The sequence below is a fragment of the Corvus brachyrhynchos genome, unplaced genomic scaffold, assembly GCF_000691975.1.
Source record: "Corvus brachyrhynchos isolate BGI_N302 unplaced genomic scaffold, ASM69197v1 scaffold114, whole genome shotgun sequence".
Taxonomy (NCBI): Eukaryota; Metazoa; Chordata; class Aves; order Passeriformes; family Corvidae; genus Corvus; species Corvus brachyrhynchos.
Window position 1 is genome coordinate 3,247,262 of NW_008238337.1, and position 21,708 is coordinate 3,268,969.

General features: G+C 46.3%; 1 protein-coding gene across 1 annotated transcript in view; it reads left to right on the top strand.

Annotated features, from left to right (window-relative positions):
• Window positions 1–4: 4 nt before the first annotated feature.
• SETD1B (SET domain containing 1B) overlaps window positions 5–21,708 on the top strand; it is a gene marked incomplete at its 5' end in the record, with an annotated part of 47,715 nt that continues 26,011 nt past the window's right edge. The window contains 5 exons of the mRNA XM_017734711.1: window positions 5–169; window positions 586–684; window positions 1,177–1,447; window positions 4,578–4,690; window positions 7,367–8,542. Coding sequence (XP_017590200.1) covers window positions 5–169; window positions 586–684; window positions 1,177–1,447; window positions 4,578–4,690; window positions 7,367–8,542 — 1,824 coding nt within the window. The remainder of the gene's footprint in view (window positions 170–585; window positions 685–1,176; window positions 1,448–4,577; window positions 4,691–7,366; window positions 8,543–21,708) is intronic.

The following is a 21,708-nucleotide window of genomic DNA, read 5'->3' on the forward strand; positions in this document are numbered from 1 at the left end:
CGCCCCGCGTTCAGGTTGGATCAACGGAATGGAGAACAGCACGCAAGCCAGCACTTCTGTCGAGAAAAGAAATCACCATTGGAGAAGTTACAAGTTGATTATTGACCCGGCTCTGAAAAAAGGACAGCACAAACTCTACCGTTACGATGGGCAACATTTCAGCATGCCTGTGAGTGGGGGGCTCCCGGGTTTCCCCCATTGTGTCGTGTCTCCCCCTGCCAGCCTCCGTCTTACCGGCGTTTTGGGGGCTGGGGGTCCCTCCGGGTCGTGGTGATCCCCGCCGTAGCACATGTGTGTGGGAGGGGGGTCTGGGGGGGACACGCACAGCCACCAAAGTTACAGCCACCTGACACTGTGTATTCAACTGTCAGGAGCCCAAACCTGCGGCTTTTTTCTGTGTTTCCAATCTCTGTGCATTTCCCAGCAGTATTGCAATTTGACACGTGTGTGTGTGTGCGCGCTTTCCCCTTCCCTTGAGACAGCCCGTGCTTCCTTGGGGTTTATTTTTTCTTTTATTTTTGTCTTAAATTTCAAGCCTTGTTGTTGCTGTTTCTGTGTTTTCTCTCCTCTTCCTCCTCCTCCCAGAACTCGGGAATCGCTCCTGTGGATTGTGTCAGGGATCCCAGAATAGGGCGAATATGGACCAAAACTAAGGAGTTGGAGTTGTCTGTCCCCAAATTCAAGGTACTGCCCTGACTTTTGGCTTTAGCTCTGTATACTTGTTTATCTGGGAGTGAAGCCTGAGTTCCAAATAGTTTAATGGACCGTTTAAATGATAGTCATATTCCTATTAACATTGTTATTTAGTAAACTGTTTAACAATAATCCTCTTCTATGAGGATAACAAGAAATCAATGCATCTGTCTAACGAGATCACTTGAAGGTTTTGGAGCTGGGGCTTCTCGGGTGGGGGGCAGTGAGGGGGGACTCTCCACTGACAGTACGGCTCAAAATGCATCTTTGTAGCCCAGAAAGGAGCCGGTTCCAATGAATGGCTGCAGCGGCAGAGCCTCTGTTTAGCTCTGAGGTTCATCCAGAGCCTCAGAGGCTTTTTTTTCCCCCGAAGTTTGCAGGATGCTTTAACCCCCTCCCTCCCGTGCCATGCTTAGGTCCTCCCCCACAGTCATTAACAATGCCAATTATTTTTATTGTTCCCCACCTTGTGCCCGTTTCCAGATTGATGAATTTTACGTGGGGCCAGTGCCTCCCAAGCAGGTCACCTTTGCCAAGCTGAACGACAACATCCGTGAAAACTTTTTGGCCGACATGTGCAAGAAATACGGCGAAGTGGAAGAGGTGGAGATTCTCTACAACCCCAAGAACAAGAAGCACCTGGGCATTGCCAAAGTCGTCTTTGCCACTGTCAAGGGTGCCCGGGAGGCTGTGCAGCACCTTCACAACACCTCTGTCATGGGCAACATCATCCACGTGGAGCTGGATACAAAAGGTGAGGGGGCACATTCGGGCCTCATGCGTTTGAGGTTTGCAGAGCCCCTGCCTGTCCCACTCCCACCGCAGAGGCTGTTGCAGAGGGCAGGGACCTGGTGATTAAAAATACGAAGGGAGCCGGCAGCGGGTCTGGTGTCTGGGGCCGGGGCGAGTCACGTGGAGCCAAATGTGTTGTCTGTTGCTAAGAGACAGCCCTGTAATTTGCAAAATGCTGCCATCCTGCCTCTCCCCTGCCCGTCCCTGTCCCTGCTCGCTGCCCTCCCGTGTCCCCCATCTCCTTGCCCCAGGCTGGTCCCTCTCAGCCACCTGCCAGGGCTGCTGGACCCGGTGGCACCTGCCTTTCGCAAACTTGGGATTTTTGGGCAAGTCCTGGTTGTTCATGGGACCCAAATGTGTGGATTCCAGCGGCAGCAGCGGGGCTGGGTGCTGTCCTCTGCGTGCCTGGCATTTCATTGATACTTAGAGCGGACCGGGGGCTGGCACAGCAGAGTGCACACGCAGCACTTGTCGGTGTGTGCGAGTGTATAAGTGTGAGACTGGCTCTTAAAGTGACAGCAGCTCCCTGTCCTGGAGGAGCCAGCTCCCAGCCCCACACTGAGCCCTCAGAAGCCCAACAAAGTTTCTGGAAGTGTGAAGGCATTGCGTTTGGTCTGTTCTCTCTCCTCCAAGCGTGCTAGTGAAAGGGCTTTGCTGAAATCTGCCTGAATTTCAGAAAATGTCTAAAACTGAGGAGGTGTGGATCAGTTGCTGATTGTATTTCTACGTTCCAAAGGCGGCATTTCTAGCTTAAAACTTACTTGCTGCACTCTTTATTGGGAAAAAGACATTGCTAACACCATTTTCTTAAAAATGCTGATGTTTTTGTTCTGTATTAAAAGGTTTCAACAGTTTAGTGCACAACCAACACAGCAGTTGGTGTGCCACATGTGATAGAGTAGAACAGGATGTTTATTGACATTACTGACCACTGTGAGAAGAAAAATCACAGTAGTAGTATAATATTTTCTGTTGGGAGCTAGGCTTGGCCTTACATATGTATACTTTGAAATTCTAGTATCAATAATTTTTTCAGACGGGTTCCTTCCCTTGTTTTGAAATTTGAAGGTAAAAATCACGTTTAAGACAAATTAACCACTTGCAGATTTAATAATATAAGCTAAAGCTGTTTTGTAAGTGATGGATGTCTTAATGACAATCATTTTAAACAAGCTGATTATACTACCTTTCTCCTTGTTCTCCTCCGTTTATAAACTACACTGCAAGTCTTGACCAGGCAGCTGTTCCAGAAAGTTTGTAGCACATCAGGAAAATGAGGGGGGGGGGGGGTTATGCTTCTGTTTCCTGGGAGAAAATGCTGAAGTCAGTTTCAAATTGCATTTGCTGTTTTGTTTGCCATCTTTATGCTCCCAATGTATTTTTTTTTCACACAGTTGCTTCTCTTTCGTTCTAAAAGAGTAGGATTGTCAGTGTGCTATAATCTGTCAGAATCAAGTAAAAATGGTGATCCTAAAATAGCATTAGCAGGTTAGGACATACTTAAAATACGTATGTGTCATTTTCAGCATTTCTTTCTAGTATTCTGCTTTGCAAGACAATGAAAGGTTGGTTAAAAACTTTGTTTTCACAGTGTAGCAAAATAAATATTAGGAGTGAAAGTGTCATTTTTATCTGTCTGGCGTGAGCATAGGCCTGGGAATCTCAAACTAATAAATCCAGTCTCCTCATCTGAGACAGGGTTGTTTAAAGAAACTCTTCTGGCTCAGTTTATCCATCTACAGACTGGACACAATTAGTAATTACCTGTCTTAGAGCAATAGCTAGGAATCATTTCACATTCATGAACCTCTTTGAAATTGTAACTTTTCCTGCATTCTGTTTGGGATCCAGGAAGGACTATGAAACTGTAACAATTACTTTATATTTTTTTAAGAGCAAGTGAAAGTAAGCCTAACACTTCCATATCTGTGGCATTGTAGTGTCATGTGTGGGTGGTGTGTGTTAATATTTCAAGCTTATCTTCAAACTCTTGCAGTGAAGAGATCTATTTTGTCATGACTTCGGTTAAACTAAAACAGTTTACATAGTTGGGGATGTGGCTCAGGACTTTGTGAAATGAGATTTGATACCCAAATAACTCCATCTGCAGCGTTTGTTCAAGATAAATAAGTCTTTTTCAGGACAAAATTGTGCTGAGGGGTGCTTTGTTTTTGAATTGAGCAGGGTGATTCACAGGGAGTTTGGGGTTTGATCCTGCAGGGCTTTCTCATGAAAGTAGTCCTGGTTTTGGGGAGATATTGCCTGAATTCGTTTTCTAGGCTCAGGTGCTGGGTCTGTCCATTTTTCTATGTATTCTTTATCTTTCAGAGCAAAATTCAGACAGTTTCAGGGTCTGATTCTGTTGCCTTTGAAGGTGATGACAGATTTCTCACAGGCTGCAAAATAAGTAGGATTAAGTTTTTGTAGCAATGAAAAATTCAATAGTAAGAAACTGGGTCTTTGTAGACTTTAGGAATGAAAAGGCTGAGGCTCAGTAACACTATATGGGACAGTTTGCTTCTCTGCTTTTATTCTTCGAAGGATGCCACTGAGTTCCCCTTAAACTAGGGGGGAAAAAAGAATTAATTGGTGTCTTTTTGGAAAGACAGCATTCAAGGTTTTGCCCTCAGCATTCCCATATATTGTGTTTGCATTAGTAACAGGCAGTTTCTATGAGCAAGGTGTGTGGGGAGAGCTTTCTGAAGTGGCTCTGGGTGTTGGCAGAGGCTTCTCCCTTGGGTGAGAGTTTCACTTCTCAAATCTGCAAGCTATTTGCTTGGCACTTTGGAGAGGAGGGAAACGGCTGCGCTCCAGAAAGCATGGTAGAGAGCAGAGCTGCCAAGGAGGCTGAGAGAGGAAAAAGGATTTAGAAACCTCCTTGTCTTGGCTGGAGAAGGGAGTGTCTGACTTCACTTGTCCAGCAGATTATTTAAAAATGATCCCTGTGAGCTCAGAGGTGATAAATGCTCCTCTCTTGTGTGGATGCAGTGGGCCGGGAGTGGTAGCAGGGTCATGTGAGTGTCAAGAATGTGTATTTTTACATAGACTGTGATATTTCAGTTTAATCAACTCTTGCATTGTGGTCTGTGCAGGTGAAACCCGCATGAGATTCTATGAACTGCTCGTTAGTGGTCTTTACACTCCTCAGACCCTCCCTGTAGGCACCGAACAGGACGTGTCCCCGACTGGGAACGAAGCTCTCCAGGTAGGTGTGCTTGGCTTTTTTTTTTTTAAGAATAACTTTCTAGAAAATCCCAAACATTAACATAAGCATTTTAACATTTTTAATTTAGCTTCTTTTCTTTGTCTTGCTGTAGTTCCAGTGGATGTTACTAATTCACATTTAAATAGAACTTGCTCATAATTGCCATAGCAAATGTACTTCTGAATGTAGAGCATGTGGCTCATCTGTGCCTGCTTTGCACGGGAAGTGCTTTTTGTCTTTCTGAGTGAAAAATGCCTACAGAACCGACAGAACGTGCCCTATTAACATTAGAAATTCCTGCAGTTAGGACTGGATCAGATCTGTCCCTGAGATGAGATTATTCCCTTGAAGTCAGGGGAATGATTTACAGTGGTACATTTGGCCTGGCGTCTGCGGTGTGTAATCCTCAGCGCGCACGGACTTCAGCCTTGCTTAAAGGCTAAGAGGTGGAAGGTGTCTGAGCTTCAATAGTGGCATCAATTTTCCAGAATCTTAATTAGTTGCTGGAATCAGCTTTTCATAAAAGCACTGGACAGAATTCCTGCGTGCTTCCAGGGGTCCCTCGATATTTAGGGCACAATTCTCTATGTGGCTTTGCACAGTTACCTGCTTCCCTGTGAATCCCACTGGGATGAGAGGGCCAGGGGAAGGGAAGCCTGTTTGTGTGAAGTCATCAGCCTCTTTGGCTTGTCTAAATGTACTTTGGCTCCTCATTGTGACTTAAGAACTCATTTTAAGACATCAAATTTGAAAGAGATTTGGCAGAGATTTTTTTTTTTTCTTTCTCTCTGCTTCTCTACAACTTCTTAAAATGCCATGATTTCATTAATTCTGTGATCAGGTGTTCTCAGGACAGGTAATAGCTGTACATTGAACATGAAAATCCCATTGATCTGAAAAAACTAAATATCTCCTCCCACAAAGCACCCCAACAGCACCAAGGCAAAACTCCGGTATCCTTTTAACAAAATCATAAAGAGGTTGGTTCTTCCTGACCTCCCAGCAAGGTGCTTTTAAAGGCAGAAGGGAGGCAAGTAATGATTTTGCTGGGAGCCCTGCTATGAGTAGACCCTGACTGCTCATTTCTGCTGCTTCCACATCTCAAATAAAAATGGGCAGATTTGTTCTTAGTCTCTTTTCAGGGTTAACAGCAAAACACTTAATTGATGGTATCGCCCAAAGCAGTCCCTGCTGTAATTATCCTTAAGATTCTTTCTCTAGATGTTGTGTTCATATGTGTTATTTATTGTCCTGAATTGATTTTTTTCCCAATTACCACCAGAATTATTGCCTTGTGAGTAACTTTTAACTGTTTGCATCGTGGTTTTGACACTACAATCTGCCAACAAACTTGTTTGCTGTTTTAGTTTAGTAAATTACTCCTGGCATTTGCTCCTCCCCTCATGCAGAGCAGCAAAGACCTGACAGTTCTGCAATCCCTGCCGCCAGGCCACACACAAACCCCACTGAAAAACAGTCCACAGCACATCTACACTAAAGGTGCAGAGGTGTGGATGTTGTTAAGAACCAGCCACATGCTTCCTGCTCCTTTCTGTGGGTTTAGAACAGTTGAGGAAGAAACTTTACTGGTGCCTCTGTGGTCATGGTGTCCAGGGGGTCAAACTGAGAGCAAGTCCACGCTACTGAGTGGGTGAGATGTGTGCACATAGCAGCTAGGTGAGAGTTCAGCTTGACTTTGATGGTGCTGGCGTGTTCCAAGTAGGTAATTTTACAGGTCTCTGTCTACCTGTGCTTGAGAGAGGAGCAGCCAGCCTGTGGTCTCACCAGTTGACTGTCCTGGTGTGCTCTTGAGGAGCTGGAGCTCAGTCCATCCTCTGTTGCTACTAGGAGGATTCTCACTGAGCTCCTGCTTTGCATTATGGAAAATTGATTCTGGAGCTGATGATTAGTATGGCACTGTTATGACTCAGCAGAGTCATAACTGGAGCAGGGCTGCTCCTAGAAACCCCCTGAACGTGCCTGTGAAGTGAGTTGCAGAGCAATTACTTGGCTATTCTGTAGTTTTGCAGGGTTTCAGTTTCAAATGCCACAATCAGTAGCTCTCTGAGCATTTGTCTTTGTGAAAAGCTTTAAAATGGTCTTTCTGGCGGTTGAGAACTTTTTGTACTTTTTGTTTGTGTAGCCTTCTCCCTTGTTACAGATGAGCGGTAGGGAGGATGTTGGGTCACCTCTGCTGCATGAGTTTGGCTGCAGGCTGACAGTTCACTCATTTGTATGTTTTGATTTGTTCACAAAAAAGATAAATTGACAATTTCACATCTCAAGGCTTTTCTTATTTTCTTCCGTGTTTGCAGTTTAGACAAGCATTACATAGTTGCTAGAAACTGGAACTGTTTCAGCTAGAAGTGGTGTGCAAGTCTGCTGTTCACCTGATGCTCTTGGGGGGTAGCTTAGAAGAAAAACTTGTATCTGCTTTCTTCTTCCTCCTCTTGCAGACCAGTTCCTCTTTGCCTGACTTTTTCTTTTAAATCAAAGGGGACTGTTAATAATGGATAACGGTTTGTGTTTTCAGGGATGCTGTAACCTATTTATTTTTTTGCCATGGAAATCAGCACGAACTCTTGGGTGCTCAACTCCTCTGAAAACCAAACAGATTAGACAAATATCTTTATAAAAGTGTGTGTTTAGGTGCCTTTCTCTCTTCTGTCGTTACAGTTGACGGATTCCCTGAAGCGCATGAAGGACAGTTCCCTTTCTTCCGCGGGATCCTCCGTTACCCCAAACAGCAGCACGCCCTTTTCCCATGACACAGCCTATTCCAGCTGTCGGCAAGACACCCCAAACTCGTACAGCCAATTCACCCCGCAGTCCCAAGGAACGCCCCACACCCCACGCTTGGGGACGCCGTTCTCCCAGGATTCCACCTATTCCAGCCGTCAGACAACGCCCGTGTACCATTTTGGGCAGGACAGTGGGTACAAACCCCGGAGGCACGAGACGAAATTTACGGATGCGTACAACCGTCGCCCGGGACACCACTACGTGCACAACTCGGCGGGGGTGTTCCGAGGCACGGAGCATCAGTTTAGTACATTCAAATCCCATCAGCAGGAGCCAGTTCAGTTCTCTCACACTCCTCCCCTGAGCCACTCTAGTTCTTCGAGCTATAAATCTGCCTTCTCTCCCTACCAAGCACCAGCTGTATTTCCCCAATCTGATGAGCAGCCGTTTCCCCAAACTTCCAGGGAGACAGAGTACCGGAGACCTGCTCCACCTCCCACCGAGATGGTTGTGGAAAGCAGTGCTGCCCCAAGCATCGATTTTGTCCCAGTGAAGGAGAAGCCGGAGGAGCCTCCGCCCTTGCCCGACTCGAACTCTGTTCCTGAACCGAGCACAGCATCCTTCTCTCAGACTCCAGAGAGGAGTGAGACCCCTGGCACCCCCACCATGGAGTCTGAAATGCAACATAACAGTTTGGACTCAAGGATTGAGATGCTCTTAAAAGAGCAGAGAACAAAGTTACCCTTTCTTAATGAGCATGACTCGGATAATGAGGTCCGAATGGAAGGTAGCCCTATTTCCTCCTCTTCTTCCCAGCTCTCCCCCATCCCAACATATGGTTCGAACTCTCAGCCCGGTTTCAGGGGTCAGACGCCTTCCTCGCGCCCTTCCAGCACAGGCTTGGAGGACATCAGCCCCACACCGTTACCTGACTCTGATGATGATGAGCCCATCCCTGGGACAGCTTCTCTGAGTCAGAATTCCCGGGGGACATCAGAGGCCAGCATGACTCCCATTGATCAGCTGAGCAGGACCTCCAAAACTGAAATCTTGGAGGCTAAAGAAATGGTGCCTGGTGATCAGACTCCAACATCAGAAAAAATGGACGAGGTAAGTGAGCTGGAACTGAGTTATGAAGCTTTGCACGTGTCCTCAGAGCTGGACAAGGTGGGGAATTGCACTTTGTGTTGTCAGAGCGTGGGGTTTCTGGTGGCTTTTCCTTTCACTCAAGCCAGCTGGATATGAGTTAGATGTGACACAAAGTAATGGTCTTAATCAATTTGCAGTCTCCAGCTTTCCTTATTTATAATATCAGCCTGCTGCAATTTATAGCTTCAGGAGAGCTCAAGGACTGCAGAAGCCACCAAAGTTTGGCCAGTATTTAGGCTGTGTGAACGTCCTGAGTGTTGACAAGCACTTAAGCCACTAGAGGAGTTAATGGAGCACTTTCTGCCATTGCTGTGGTCCCTGAGCAGGGCTGTGTATGCAAGCACACACTTGCTTAACGGGGCTTTCATGTTGCACTGAAGTATTGAGTGTATGGGGTGTTTGAAAGCTCTCCAGCTATTCCTGCCGTCTGGTTCCAACAGGAGACAGTTGCTGGGTTTTAGTACTCACTTTGCTCTGGAGGGAGGGAGTATTTGAAAGGGGGAGGCAGTTGACTTGTGGGGGATGTGCTCCACTGAGTCTTCCAATAATAGAGTGGAGCTTGTTGCCTCTGCCGGGGCATTTGTGGCTGAAGGGGGGGAGAGAGAGCTGAAGAGAGTGGCGTGGTGCCAGCAGACAGGAATTATGTTGCATGGCATGTCTGTTTGGGAAGTCTGTTGCAACAAATGTGAGTATCACTGCAGTGGACTTGTTGGTCCTATTGTACTGTGTCAAGGAACAGTCAAAATACAGATCTTTGCAAATGCCAGACCTTTCTCCTCAATGTTTAGAATGGTCATGCTAGCAGGTGAAACTGCTGTCCCTGGTGTGCAAGAATGCTGCAGTCAAGAGGGCTGGTCTTGTGTAAATGTCCCGAGTGTGATGGATCAATTTAATTTACTCATTAAAGTTTACTGGGGTTAAGCAGGCAGAATGGATTTCTCTCCAGTGGTTTGCAGTTGTGAGGTTTTCACCAGAGAAGCGGCTGCATTTCGGGAGAGGAGGAGCTGCTCCCCTAGCCATGGGCTTTGCCTGGTGCTTCACTGGAGGGAAAGCTCTGCAGCAGTAACAGCAGTGCAGGTCTGGGTGCTAAATAGTGAAAACAATGTGACTGTGCTGGATATTTTGTTTTTGCTGCATGCCTTTCCAAACCTGCTTGTCCTTGCAGTTGCCAGTTTAGCCTTTGAAACAATTCAGCTGCTTGAGTATCTCCATTCATCATCCAGGCTGGCCCAGGCCCCCCTCTTGGGAGGCAAGTCCCTGGCTGGTGGGGCCTGATGATGTGTTAATTAGGAATGGAGTTTTGATTCCTTGAGCTCCGGTCTGGCAGGCTTAAGAGAGGATACTCTTAGTTTGCCTAAAAGCCAGCGAGGAAGACATCCCTCATCTCCTTGCCTTTCTGGGTTTGTATCTGCTGTCCTTGCTCTCATGTGAGTGGGTTGCAGCCAATTATGAGTGTGTTTAGGAAGATGGGTAGGTGCCAGCTTGGTGTGTGGGGTCAGGCACTTCCGTAGCAGACGCTGGGGTTGGGGGACTGGCTGGGATGTGATACGGGGCAGCAGCGTGCTGACGTTTAAGCCCATGGTAAGTCTTTGTTTCTCCTTAATGAGATGCTGGTGTCAGAAGTTCACGTCGATGGTTCTATGATACAGAATGATGTAAGTGCCTCAATCCTCTGCAGAAGTCCGAAGGTTGATAGCAGGGTCTCCATGCAGGTCATTGCTGCCTTATTCGTCTCCTCCCCCCAAAAAAGTTGTTGTTTGTTGTTGGAGCTGTTTATTCAAACTTCCTCTTTGTTACAAATCACACTAAGCTATTCTGACATGTTTGAAAAGTTGCCTGCGCCTTTCATTGCTCCTTGTGATGCATAAAAATGATCTCCATGTGTTTTTGGTTCCTTTCCCCACCCTTTTCCCCACACAGTTTTTTGCTTTAGAAAAAGGCTCTTCTGGCTTCCCTCTCTTTTGCTGAAGGAGCAGAGCTGAACAGTGACTTAACATAGGCTGAAATTTGAGCTGTAGCTTTCCAGCTGAGTTAGAGAGGGGCATTGAGTCTGTGTAAGGGCTGGAAAGCTGAACCTCCGGCTTCAGCCTATTGTGATACCACTATTCAACTCCAGTCCTTCAGAGAATCCTCCGGCAAAACAGAGGGAAGGCAGACACGAATATTTCTAGTGACTGTGTGGCTTGGGGAGCAGAGCAGGAGTGATATCTTAGCATAGGGAAGGCTCATTAAGTATCATAAGGAAGCAATAAAGGGCAGAGAGTTTGAACTTACTGACTTAATACTTGGCTCTTCAAGGGTCAGAGCAGCCCCAGGCCAGCTCTCTTTGGGTAGGTGCTGTAGCTGGGAAAATCTCAGGATTCATGAGGATGCCAGCAAAGTCACAGGGAAGTTTTTCCTGAGGTGATCAGTGCTTTTGAAGGGCCTCCTGTTTCCCATCAAAACAAGCACGGTTTTTGTCAATGATTGCTGATACAGTAACATCGGTTCTATAGGTGAAGTGCTGTCAAATCATCAGGCAGATTAACCCACCCAGACTTGCCGTAAGTAAAGGAGGTACAGCCAAGCCCAGCAAATGCTCTGATTTATCATGCAAGGGCCTGGAGTTTGATCTCAAGATCCAGTATGATGCTCCTAAGCCAGAGTTTGGCAGGGATTTGGGGTGTGGGAGAGGAAGGGCTCTACATCTGTCTGCAACACCTAACCCTGCTAATCTCAGAGCGGTGATTAAGGTCTGCAGAGAAAGTCCAGCTAAGCTTAGCCAAGGGAGCAGGCTGAGAGGTGGAACAGTGGGATGTGGGCAGTACGAGGTAAGGAGAGGAAAAGGATCCTTTCCAAACAGCACAACCTGCCAGACAGGAAGGCAGGGCAGAGAGGGCTTTTTCAAGAAACTAGGAGATGACAAAGAAAAAAGGAAAGAAAAAAAGCTGAGCTGCATTGTTATATGAAGGAAATTTTTGAGGGAGCAATGTACAAACTTTCTTTCCTATGTGCTTGAGAAGATAAAAAGGAAAGAATTGTAATAATTTTTTTTTTCACAGGATCTTTGCTGTTTCGGAAGTGCAAAGGTTAAGTATGTACAGTTTGACGTTTTGACATCCCATCTGAGCCAGGTCTTGTTTTGGCTTGGCTTGTGACGGGAAGAGGCCCTGCCTTTGTGCTGGGGAGGGTGACAGGATTGCAAGGAGTCACTTCGTTGTATATTGATGATGCCTTTCATGTTTCAGCTTATGAATGTATCAGTTTGTATGCATAGCCAGTGTGTAATAGGAAGACTGTATAGTTGACAATGGTGTTTTTCCAGATTTATAAGTACAAAAGCACTTTTTAATTGAGGGATCAGCAGTCTCCTGTTCTCCTGGTAGTTTGGCTAAACACTGACTTATTGAGATGGGAGGGGTGCCTTAAAAACGCCAAAGATCATCATAAAGATCCTGAAGCATGAATGAGGCGAGCGCAGTTCTGCTGCTTGCTGGGAATTTTAGCAAATGGTTTGGGGAGTGAACTGGAAGTTACACAGTGCCCAACAGCCCTAGAGACCCTGAAAGCCACCGCTGTCACCAGCTGTCTCACCCGGCTGTTGTGCGTGCTTTGAATGCCGTGCTGGTTGCTGAGGTGCCTCTTGCAGGACAGCATCAGCATCCCTGGGACAAGCTGTGTGGATGCAGTGGGTCCTCTTGCAGCTACCCAGGGAGAATTTCCCAGCTGTGCTTACACACAAACGAGGTGGGTCAGGCTCAGCCCTACAACAAGCTCTGCTGAAGTCCCTGAGGTTACATCTGGGCTGAATTTGCCCTTCGTGTTGAAGCGTCTTTGGGTTCTTGTGTGGTCACGGCCAGAACTGGAAGAAATTTTTGTTGAAGTGTCATATTGCCCCTCTGGAGCCTTAGCAGGATGTGATGACATTCCCCTCAAGACACTGCCTCGTGTCTTGTGTGGCTCCATGCTGCTGCATCCCCATCCAGACTGGGCATTGTTTCAGTAACTGGTAAATGATTCCCCATTCCTGCAGAGCCAAATTCAGCCTTTAGATGTTCAAACTCTTGTGAGACAAAACAGAGCCCAGGTGTTGTCCAGGCAATGAGAGGAGCTGTTGAAGGTTTTGGTGCTAGCAGTACCTGCAGTGGTTGCCCCAGGGGCAGTTGATGTCCCTTGGAGCTGAGCTGAGCAAGTCCACCTGTGCATGCAGGAGGATGTTCTTCTCCATGGATTGTGTGGGTTGGAGGCAGCCCCTGGGACATTGGTGATGAATTACATGGAGCCTCCTAAAGATGAACCCAATCTCACTCTACTGAGGGATGTTTCTGGGCTGAAGAGCTCAGAAGTGGTTTATTCAAGGTAAATGCACATAAGGTTGAGAAGGTAGATCCTTAAGAGCCAGGAAATTTGATACCTTCGTTTCCACAGTAACTGTGCATGAGTCCTTGTGCCCATAAGTAGCTGTTATGTATATATAATATATGGATACACCTGGGATCCAGTTTACAGCTGGAGTGGGATTCATCATTTCTGGAGGGAGATGGGGAGAGTAAATGGGGGAAATGGTTGCTCTGAATGTAGTCTTTTAATTGAAGAAGAGAGAAAAACCTAAGAGCTGTGATTTATGCCCAGTCTCATAAACACTTTTTCAAATTTTCCTGCCTCCTGAGCTCTTGCAAATGTGATCATGCCTGACAGAACCGGTTCCTAATGGAAACTCAAAAAATAGGTATCATATTATGACCATGAATTTCCAGAAATGCAGCCAGCCAATGCCCAGGCAGCAGAGATTTGGATGGCTGCTGTGGTTTTACATGTGAATTACACTAGCCATGCTAAACCTGTGAAATTAAAATGAGAGTGAACTGCTTAAGCTGTGGGTTCAGTTCTGCCCTCCCTGACCCATGTACAGCAGCAGTGAGAAGCCATAGGGACTTCAGGGGATCTTGTGGACTTTAGGCTTGTTCAGAAAAGAAAGGCAGCACACAAATCCCTCAAAAGGTGATTTAAATGTGACTCTACACTGGGACCTTTGAGAGCTCAGGGATCGGTTCAGCCTCTGAGTCCTGAGGAGGGAGCAGGCTGGGGCAGGACTGCAGCCCTGCATCCTCCCGGGGATGCTGAGGGTCAGTTCCTAAATAACCTGACCAAGGCAAGGATGTCCAGGCTCCCAGAGCAGTGGAGGTGCAGGTTGTTATCTTACCTTTTTTTTCAGAACTGATGCTGGAAGACCACAGGCAGGGACTGCTTCCTTGTACACTGATTCATTTACCACATGACAACCTACTGCTCCTACAAGAATTTATATGAAGCAGAGGAGTCTGTTCGGTTTTGCTAAGTTGTATTTCACTTTTTGTATTTGGCTCTCATTTGATTCTTGGAGTGCTTGCAGAGTGGTTAGCAGAGCAGAGGGCTTGACCAGACAAATGTTCAATAGAGGAAGCAGCAAGAGGTAACAAGCCCAGTGTTGGTTTTTACAGTCACATTTTTAGAGCAGGATTGCGTAGGATTCACCTGGTGTTCCTGATGATACACCCCTCATACGTGTATGCTTGTGGGGGGAAGGAAACCTGAATGGAAAAATATTTGACTGTTTGTGGTTTGATTTTTTTGGATACAAACAACTCCAGTAGAGTGAGAGAACGTGTCTCTGGTTGATAACAGAGCTGGAAATGGTGAAATGCTCTGGAGTGTAACTGAAAAATAGAAAGCAGGCTGTGGTTGGGAGGCTGAGTGGTTCTTTTGCTCTCACACCAGGCCAAGGCTTTGAGGCTTTTGCATTTTGCATACCTGATAGAATTGACATTGCCATTCCTTTTTATAAATCACTGTTGCTGACAATACTCTCACCACTAGCTCAGTTTGTTCTGTTTCTCCACCAGTGACTTTCTGTAAATTTTCAGTTCCTGGTGGACTGGCTGTGTATACTTGAACTGCTTGTTAATAGGTAGAGCATTGCTTATTTTGTGTTTGTGTAATCTGCAGATGCTCCCACACTGTGAAGTTAGATCCAAATTACAGTGTTTAACCGTAGCACATAACTTATGGTGGAATAACATTGCAAATCTGAGCTCTGCAGACCATCCACAGTTAGACAGCCTTTGGCATCTTCCTTTTGCTGCTTGCAGAGTTCTTCCTATTCTTTACAACACTGAGGTTTTAGCAGTGACGATATTGAATGTTCAGATGTCATAAATGCAGGCTGTGAAGCCTCACATTGAAGTGACACATTTTCCTCACAGTTTCTCCAACCCATTATCATTCCAGTTGCGTTTCGCATCTGATGGCTGTGAAAAGTGACCAAGGGAATGCAGACAAGTTACTGGATGGCGGCGTGTGTTGCAACATGCAGTGACACTGAGAAAACGTGCCAGTGTGTTAGGTAATCAGTAGAAATATTGAGAAAATAATTGCTGTTAACATATTGTGCTGGCAGCCGCCAGAACAGCACTAATTTCTGGGTCTGGTTATGAAGATGCCGGAGCAGCGGCTGTGTTCTATATGTGTCTGTGTCTGACACAGAGCACTGAGCAGACGAGCTCTTATTCAAATTTCTGCTGGCTGGGGCCTTTCCTGGAGTCCTCTAAATAGATACAGTTCATCAGTTGAATGTTTTTTCCATGTTGCATTAATTTTGAGGCCCATGACTTTGCCACCCCCCTTCTGTTAATTTTAATTTTCAGTTTGGGGTACTTGTTTGTACCTAGTGAAGACAGGGCAGAACTCAAAATGAAACTTGTGAGATTGTTAACTCTGTGTATCATGTACCTGCCCACAAGGGCTCCTTTGACCCAGACGTGTTACTGCTGTCTCAGGATTTATTATGAAAGTGCAGTGCTTGCTTTTGGAAATGCTCATTCATCATGACAAAAAGATTGCTCAAATTTTGTGTTCCTAAAAGCAAAATATTTTAAAAAACAAAGAAGAAAGAAAATGGTAAAGGAAAAAAAAAAGAAGTTTAAAATGTGGGGGTTTTTTTGCATAGTGCTGAAATAAAGTCAGTGTCTGCATTCACACATCTCCAGCAGTGCAGACAGAACTCATGAGGTGGAAATAGCAAGGCAGCAAATTGGACTTTCTCATTTCTCTCCAGGCTGGAATAGGTGGAATAGGTTTGCTCCTCTGGCTGCTGCAAGAGTGTTGCTCTAGAAGCAGTTTGAGTAGAGGAAGTTGTTGGTGGCTTGGGCTCCAGCAATGGCTCTGTGCACGGAGGGCACCGCGAGCCTGCACGGCACAGCCTGCGCCGGAACCAAAACCGCCCAGGCGCGGAGCTGGCAGCAGTGCCTGTGCTTGGGAGGCTTGCCTGCAAAGGGGTCAGACAGCTGGAGCTCAACTTCCAGTTTTGCCTCAACTTTGGCACTTCCTGTTGGTGTTTGGAATTGCTGACTGCTCTGAATGATGTGTTTGGACTGTGTATTTATGTGGAGTTGATAGCAGTGTGCTAAGTGCAATTATCACACACCTTTGACCAGCTCACCTGTGTTTTGCTCAATCTCTTTCTCTGTATCAGGCAGTAAGTCAGGGAGATAGTTAGGAAAAGGCTCTGAGAATGGTGAGGAGGGGAAGAAGAGGAGAAACAAAGATGGTCTCGCTAGGGCCCAGTCTTTCCTGTCTTTCCTCCTTGCCTGCAACTTCAGGCATTCAAGGTGGGATGTCCTCAGGCTCACCACTGCCCAGAGTCCCTGTGCCACTGGGTGTGGTGGCACGGAGCCTTAGGAAGAAGAGGGCTGATGGTGCAGGTTGGGTGACATCAAGGACAGATGGTGTTTGTTTTTCCTGGGCCTTTTGCTGTCCTGATCAAGGAATCTGATGTCTGCTGCTTTTGTGGGTGGTGTGAAGTTGGAGTTGCTCTCTTACATCCAGATTTTTTCCAAAAGAACTGTGTTTGGCGGTGAGCAGATACAGTTTTGTGCTTGTGTCCAAGTGGCGTGTCCTCCTCCCGTGGTGCAGCATCAACATGTGTTGCACACATCAGGAAGACATTCCCAGTGGAGCCTGGGGAGGGATTGCTGAAGTAGGTGTTTTTTTTCCAGGTTTCCCTTTTCCCAAGGGAGCTTGTTATTTCTGGTGTCTTGTGTATCCCAGGCAGAGCAAAATATACCTATTCGAGGTGATGGCAGTGTTGTTTGGTGGAAGCAGGAGCTGGTGTGATGTTGGCACGTGGCTCTGGGGGCTGTTTCCCAATCCAGTCCTTGTTGCTAAGCAGTTGCCAAACGTGGCATTTTGGTCGGCAGATGTGGCTCAGAGTTTCCAGTGCAGATAATTGAAATATTGTCTTTGAAGGATGCAGATAAATGTGAGCAACTGTTATCATGGTGCTACAAGCATTTTGCTATTGTCAGGAGAAAGAAATACTTGGAAAATATGAAAATCCTTCATACTGCATGAAATTATTCAAATTGCAGTAAGACATAAAGGGCAATCTACCAGTGGAATGTATGCCATGGAGACGTGTGTGAAAGGATGAATTTTGACAAGGGAATCTCAACAAATTTATTTGCTTGTTAATATAGTGTCAGGTATCTCCCAAATTACCTCAGAAAAGTAGTAACAGCAGATGGGTTTGCAAAGCTAAGGTGTGTTCCAGGTCAGTGAGAGGCACGCAGGTGGTGAGGGTTTGGTGGGAAGGGGCAGCCTGCCCCTAGCAGAGCCCTGATGGGAGGGTGTTGTCCTGATGCTGGGGTTGCTTTTAAATTCCCTGGGAGCTGGCATCATGCTGGGGGCACCTGGTCTGGCTGCAAGGGAGCTGTGAACCCTGCTGGGTTGGATGCTCAGGCTTCAGCTTGAGGAAGTCTTGTTGCATGGCTTTGTCTTGGGTCATTGCTGGGGCACACATGCTGCAGTCAGAGAAGTGGCAGTTCATGCAGTATTTTTACTGTTTTAACTGAGCTCTGGTATCACGAACACTGCACAGTGTAATTGTTCTAGTGAAGCACAACCTTAGTGTCATGTCCAGTGAGATGTATTGATGGTGGTCTGTGATATAAGGACCACTGTGCAGCTCTGGTGCTTCAAAAGGTGCTGAGGCCAAATGGTGCTAAGTAATAAATGATAAGCTGCAAACCACCATGGCAGCTGTTCCTGCAGAACTGCTTAAAAAATAAAAAGATGCCCGTGCCTTCCAGCTGGGCACCTGGATCAGTGAACAGGGCATGGAATGCATGAGCACAGAGCAGTGTTCACCTGGTTTTGTGCCTTTCTCACAACTGTTTCACATAACTCCTTAAGTAAGTAACCTGCCTTTTTAAGACTTCAAACTAATGAATCAGTCTAATAGGAATGCTGCTTTAAAAATACAAATAAAGAGCTGTGTGATGGAGAGGGGTTTAGCTGTGTCTGCTCAAGGATGGGCTGTGGTGATGCTGTACTGCTGTGAGCTTCTGCAGGGCTTCACTCATCCTCGAGCATTTTCGCAAAGCTCTTTAAAGCAGGTAGTAAAGAAGTGAGTAAAGTAAGAGTCACCAACATGGGGAGGCCTAAAAGAGCCTGAGGGTCGGAGTGGTGGGTCTGAGGAGCAGAACATGGACCACCTGGTGCTGGCTGCTGCTGAAAGGCTCTGCCATGGACACGCTGCCCTTCCACTTGAGCAGTCACCCGTGGGAGAGCTTGATTACAGCTCTGCTGCAAGAGAGAGCAGGAGAGATTTCAGACTAACTCATGAGTAAGCAAGGAAAAGGCACATCTTTACCTTTTCTTGACTGTTTTGTTGGGAGTTATTTCCTTTGGGTCTGCAGTGGCTGCCATGCAGTAGGCCCTCAGCAGCTCCCCTGGGGTCCCTCCCGACCAGCAGATTAGCAATGCTCAGCTCAGTAGCTGCTGCTGGACCTACCACAAACATCTAATCCATTTTTCAACCCATCTGCACCCCTGAGCCTGTGCAGTATCCTGTGACGGTGAGATGCACAGCTGAATTTTGTTCTAGGTGAAAAGTGTTTCCGTGTGTTTGTTTAAACCTCCTGCTTGCTAATTAGGGGACAGGTGGGGAAATCAGCACACTTTACCTCTCCTCTCTTCTTTGCATATTTTATGCCTGCACAAATGGCGGTGGGAATGCAGCCCAGCTGGGGGGTATTTCCACTCTGGTGCTTTAGAACACTTGCGGTTATACAATTTATTTTGCATATAGTGGGGATAGTTTGATAGTAAAAGTTTGGTATCTTCTTGAAGGCCATGAGAAATGTTATGTCCTGCGCAGGGATTATTTTTGTTAAGGGATCAGTCAGCAGTTGACAGCCACAAGGGTTATGTTTCTGTCTCCCAAAGGGAGTGGTAGGGGGGGAAAAGTTGCATTTCCCTCATTAGGCAGGTTTTGAAAAAGGACAGTATGGAGATATTTCTTGCTCTTTGTATTAGAAAAAAGATTTATATTGTTTTAATTAATATGTTACATTCCTCAGTTGTTGTGCCTGATGCTGTCCTCTCTAACTGCGTGCACTTAGTTAAATCTGAGCACAGCAAGAGAAGGAAAATCTAAGCAGGAAATAAAGCAGTGAAAAATGCAAGATGCCTCAAAAGAAAAGAGAAATGTTACCAAAGGGGAACTGTTTCTTGCTGTCCTTACCCTTACTTTTGAGGAAGAACATCTACTCAGCTGCTGGGAATAGGCTCCTCAGAGTGAAGCATCTCCCATGGCCTAGCTGGGTTTTAATGCATCTACAGCTTTGCTGGGAAGGACTTGTTAGGTTTGTGTTGTAATGCTCAGAAAATAAGGAGCTGCTAAGCTCATTAGGGTGCCACTCATCATTTGTGGCCACTGCTGCGAGGGACTCAACAGCCTGGCCACAGTCGGGGAGGGTTTGTGTCTCCTGAGCCTGAACAGGACACTGAAAATGCTGCCATAACTGTGATAGCCACGTGATTTCAGATACTCAAGGGTACAGTAGTACTATGTAAAAGGGGAGGAGTATCAAACTGGCCTAGTTGTGCTGATTAGAACTGTTTAAATACAGCATGTGTACAACCTATTCTTCAACAGGCTGCTATCAGCTGGGAAGCTAGACTGTTTTCCATGCTTATCTCCTTTCTTATCACTCTCTTGGTAGCAAGATCTGAATTCACGGCTCCATTTGACCCAAGGTTTAAGTATGAGGGTGAGGTCAGGGGCTGGCATGTGAGCTCCTGCCTGGCACTGAACTGTGAGGGATCTGTGTACTCTGCACATGCAGTTATTGCAGGGTGGTGGTTTTTTTTACTTATAGGTGGACTCTGATCTAATGTTGCCAGTTCCTTTTATCTTCAATTGCAAAGTACCTTCTTTAGAAATGTGGGTACGTTTCTGCACACCAGTGTGAAGAGCAAGACAGCGCTACAGAATTATTTGGGAAATGAATTCTCTGTGTACAGTGGGATTTCTTCTGAATTCATTGCTTTTCTTTGCATCTTTAGAGAAGCAGATGCTGCCTCGAGCTCTGCATTTTTTTTGTGTGGACAGACCTTAGAATAAAATAATAGCTGAGGTGGCAGAAAATGACAGAGGAGGCCATTGCATGCATGCCACTGCCTTTCTGTTTTTCAGAGAGACTGTTCAGTTCCCCTGTTGGATTTGGCTGGTTAGTTCCCAGAACTCTGCATCACTGAACCTGGTGTCTGAAAAGGGCTTTACCTGACTGGGTAAAGTCGGTCTGGCTGTATGAAAGTCTTTGGGAGAAGCAGAGAACATTCCCTGACTAATTTATCTGTAGGGGGTATTTTCTTGCCACTCTACCATCCTTTTATGCATGACTTAGCTTCCCAGCCGACTAAAGCCTTTGAAGTTAGATTGCAAATAGCTCTTCAGTTGTCCCTTCCCCCCATCTAAAATAGGGAAACCAGAACAACCATTGCTGTGGAAAGAGCCTGCCTTGTTACATGGCTTCCCAATGTTAACACCCCTCTCTTTTCCTCCTTCCTTTTCCCTACCTCCTCCTCCCCCCATAAAGAAACCCTTTTTTTCCCCTTAATAAGATCTACTTAAGACTTGAGGGAAAAGGCCATGGTTCCATGAGATGGTAAATCCAATTTTAGGGTGTTTCATATGTGATGAAAAACACTGTGGCCACATGACGCTGCCCCTGAATTGGCACACATTCGCCCTGCCAGTTCGGATTTGTCCACATAATGCAGGAGGGGCGACTGTCCAGGCCAGCCTCACATGGGGGCACGCACAGGCTGCCCAGGCCTCCCTGAGCTTGGGCTGGGAGCCAGGGACTCCCCATCTCATACTCTCACTGTATTTTGTGACCTACCCAGTTGGATGTTCATGGCGGTCTCCGCTCAGATCTGCGCGGTCGGGGAGTCTGGAAGTTTCCAGTCTTGGCATTGCTGAGTGTGGACCCCAAGGATGCTATGTTGGCCTCTCCTTGCAGACACTGGAGAGTCTCTTGTGCTTGGGAAGACCAGAGACAGTGTCTGCCTTCTCCAAATATCCCTTCTTCGATGATCTTGCTGACAGGAGCAGTGTAACCACATCATATGCTGTGAGATTTGCAATTCAGAGCCTCCTCCTTTTGGAAGGGAGAAAGACCTGAATTTAGCCATCCCCTTTGTGGAAGGTGATGCACTTACTAACATACAGAGCAGCCCCCTCAACCTAGCTCTCTTTGCCAGTTCATCTCTTCAGGATTTCTGCTGAGGCAGATCTGGCAGTTGTTTTCCCACTGGTTTAATTCCTCACTCTGAGGATTTCTGTCCTCGGAAGCTCTTGCAGTGGGCTCTTGAAATCCACATTGAAAACTGGACTGTTGTGCTGTCTTGCCAAGAGAATGGATTTTTGAAAGTACTGAATGATGATTAAGTGTTCTCCCCTTGGGATCACATTCCTCAAGTTGTCTTTTTTCTAGATCAGTAAAGATCTGTTTACCTCAGACTGTACCACATGGGCTTCCCTTCTCTGTCCTCTTGCTTCACCTAGAATTGTCTGTCCTTCCCTGCATCACTTGCTGAATGAAAGAAGTTTTTAGTCTCGTGGAAATGCCTGGAGGCTGCCTGAGTGGGTGTTTCTTACTCCAGAATCCATTTCAATTTCTGGAAGGAAGAATCCATACATCATTTCCTACAGCCACTGGAGCGCCGATGTACAGTCAAGTAAAAACAGCCTGAATCCCTCCTGTTCAATCATTGCATTAATTTTCTCCTATTTTTTGTGTGGTTTTTGTGTGGACCATTTCATG